Source organism: Cyprinodon variegatus, unplaced genomic scaffold (assembly GCF_000732505.1).
Source record: "Cyprinodon variegatus isolate N-32 unplaced genomic scaffold, C_variegatus-1.0 Scaffold989, whole genome shotgun sequence".
Lineage (NCBI taxonomy): Eukaryota > Metazoa > Chordata > Actinopteri > Cyprinodontiformes > Cyprinodontidae > Cyprinodon > Cyprinodon variegatus.
This window is the reverse complement of record NW_015151442.1, coordinates 76884-79849: the sequence shown is the minus strand read 5'-3', so window position 1 is coordinate 79849 and position 2966 is coordinate 76884. Positions and strand designations below refer to the sequence as shown.

General features: G+C 35.9%; 1 protein-coding gene across 1 annotated transcript in view; it reads right to left on the bottom strand.

Annotated features, from left to right (window-relative positions):
* The window catches only part of LOC107100579 (envoplakin-like), a 21954-nt gene extending 19258 nt beyond the window's left edge, over positions 1-2696 (bottom strand). Inside the window, exon 1 of the mRNA XM_015399119.1 lies at positions 2540-2696. Coding sequence (XP_015254605.1) covers positions 2540-2592 — 53 coding nt within the window. The 5' untranslated portion in view covers positions 2593-2696. The remainder of the gene's footprint in view (positions 1-2539) is intronic.
* Between the last annotated feature and the right edge of the window lie 270 nt (positions 2697-2966).

The window sequence follows — 2966 nt, the reverse complement described above, 5'->3', positions numbered from 1 at the left end:
TTTGCAGGGTCTCCAGTACCTTCAGTGCAAAGATTTAAACTTTTGTCAAATTGCTGAGATGTGTGGTTAAATTGCTCACACACCATTTTCAATGTTTATTTCACATAATTTTGTTTTGCCATTAGTTAATTTCTCTATTTTTTCTCACATTTCGTCAATTTAAACACATTTTTCTGCTTTCTTAAAACGATGTACAAGTGGATCAGGATTCTTGACAGTTTACATGTATTGGAATCAAATAAATAATGATGATACAATAAATAAATTTTGCTTTATTGATCTCACAATGGAGAAATGAACTCTCTGCATTTAACCCATCTCCTTTTGGGAGCAGTGGGCTGCCATTGTGCAGCGCCTGGGGAGCAATTGGGGGTAAGAGCCAGAGTGGTAGTCTGTGGGAGTGGGTTTAGAACTCACAACCTCAGGATTCTAAGCTCTGTGCCCTAACCACAAGGCTGCCACTTCCCTTATAAAGATTTATACCTCCCTGAGGCAAAAATGTGTGTAATAGTTTATTTTACGGATAGCACCTTGATATATTAAATTGAATAGTGTTATACTTTTACACTATTTCTTAGATATTTAAAGTAAACAGCTCATCTTGAAATTACATATTAAAACTGTATAAATGCCCCAAATTAGTCAGATAAATAGAGCAAAATGAATCATAAAATAGACCATGTCATTTATTTTACTTTTAAGCATTAATCATATTAATGCATTTTAAGTCCCAGAAATATTATTTTTGGGTCACTGCTGTTTTTTCCAACAGCATAATATCTTCCATTGTGTGACGCAACTTGTAGATAGAAATATGAGTTACTATGACTTTAAAAACATAACATTCTGTTCTATCATTCATGAATGAATGAGGTTGGGTGGTTAAAGTAACGCAGGACTGGATGAGCCACATTACTGAGAAGGGTTGGTCTGCATTTCTTTCACTGGAGTAGTTGTGAGATCAGAAAAGCTGGTCGGACAAACACTCCCTGACTCTCTGGGTTTGGCTCTAATTTTCTCCGCCTAGTGCAAAACTGACATTCTTGAATAAAATTTGGAGTAAAAATTCCCTACAGAATTTTAAAATTTGGAGATTCAATACATGCAATCTCAAAAATGCATGATGTTTTTTACTGGACAGCTTTTATAAATATTTGTCTTTGCTAAATAAAGTTTGCAGTAGTGAATGTGTTGGAATAAAGGCCACAGGCAGATATGTTACAGCCCACAGAAAGATCTGAACCAGAACATTTTTAGTAGTTCTATACGTGTGAAAGCAAATTTACTGATAAATTCCCATTATAACGTTAATCATTGACGTAAAAAGCAACAAAAAAATACCATTAAGAAAAAAGTATTGCTTTTACTGCTTCTTAATTACTTTGAGAAAATACTCAACAGTTTTGGTTTGACATCTCAGCTGTGAAGCCATCAAAGCAGCAATAATAATGACTTTATTATCACTAAATCACTAAAAAAAGCCTTCAGCTTAGTGGTTGCAGATTGATCATTAATAAAACATCTTTTTTAACCCAAGAAATGAATCGATTTTAAAACTAATTATGTAAGAAATTATGAGAGACGGTTGGAGAACCAACACCCATTAAGGAGAAAGGAAACCAGCCCTTTCACATCCCAGCAGGTAAAAACCTTTGGTATACAGAGTGTTAGAGAAGTAAACCTTTGTTTTGTTTTTGCAGCATCTTTTCAATATTCCTGATAAACATCGTCCACTAAAAGCATCGATGCTCAGCCTTCCCCATCCCAGACGGTCGGCCATCCCAGAAAACCCAGAGCAGCAGACATTCATTAAGTGTCCTTAACCCTTTATAGGGTAACTTCATGTTTTTGATCACCTGCATCCCCTTTACAAATGGAGTCCCCCTCTGTCTCTCAGTGAGGTCTAGAAGCACAAGATCTATATCAGCCATTCAGATGCTACATGGCTGTGCATCTTGTTTTGGCATTTGACTAATTAGATGAGCCCTTGAATGATATATTACCTACTTAAGTTGGAAAATAAAGTTAACAAGTCAAGGAAAAAAAGGTAAAAAGCTATTTGAAAACATTAAATGTAAAGTTTAAAAGTTAACAATTATATTTAGGTTTATAAACTAAAAAATGTAAGAGCCAATATCAGCATTAATGCCTCTAAAGTTATATTGAACCAAAAAAAATGTGTTTCTTTCTCTCTCAGAGTGTCTTTCATTAATTTCTTATAGAAGAACTTTTGTTATTTTTCTTAATATATTTGTGCAAGTTGGTGTTTTTTGTTATTACATTAAAACAGATTTTTGTCATCAAAATTTCCATATTTTATTGAATATTACAAAGGTAATAAGGTCCTGGATTCCAATAACACTATTATCTTGAATTATTTCAGTATTTCTCTGAACGCCGTATAAAGGCTTAATGTGTCTCTGATCCAGAGTTAGAAGGATGCAAATATCACATTGAGGATAAACGGGACGAAAACATTCTACCCGACATTTCTTCATTTGTTCATTAATATCCAAAGAGAAAAAAAACAATAACTCACTTGCTCATCCTGCTGGACCCCTTGGTGTCCTTTGACTTTAATAATTTAGACATCTTGGTGGTGGAAAGTCCACAGACACTTCACCCACTCTGTCGTACTCCTTCTTGGCTTCTGTCCTCCTCACACTGCGCCTCTACTCTGTCTGTGCTCCGTCCTCAAACAGAGAAGAAACCCTCTGATACAGCAGGCTCCTCCCACCATGGCGACAGGTGAGCCAACACCCAGGTTTTAGCTCCATGCAGGAAGACCAGACTGACCTGTTCTTCACCCATCCTGTCTCCTTCAGCTTCTCCTTTTCACTAGGGATCGTGATTCATTCAAATCTTAGATAGAGAGCCAGTAGTTATGCATTTAGGGAGACTGGATGTCTGTAATGGTCAAGTAAATAAAACAGTTCTATTTGCAGTCCTCCCACTCTGCAGAATCT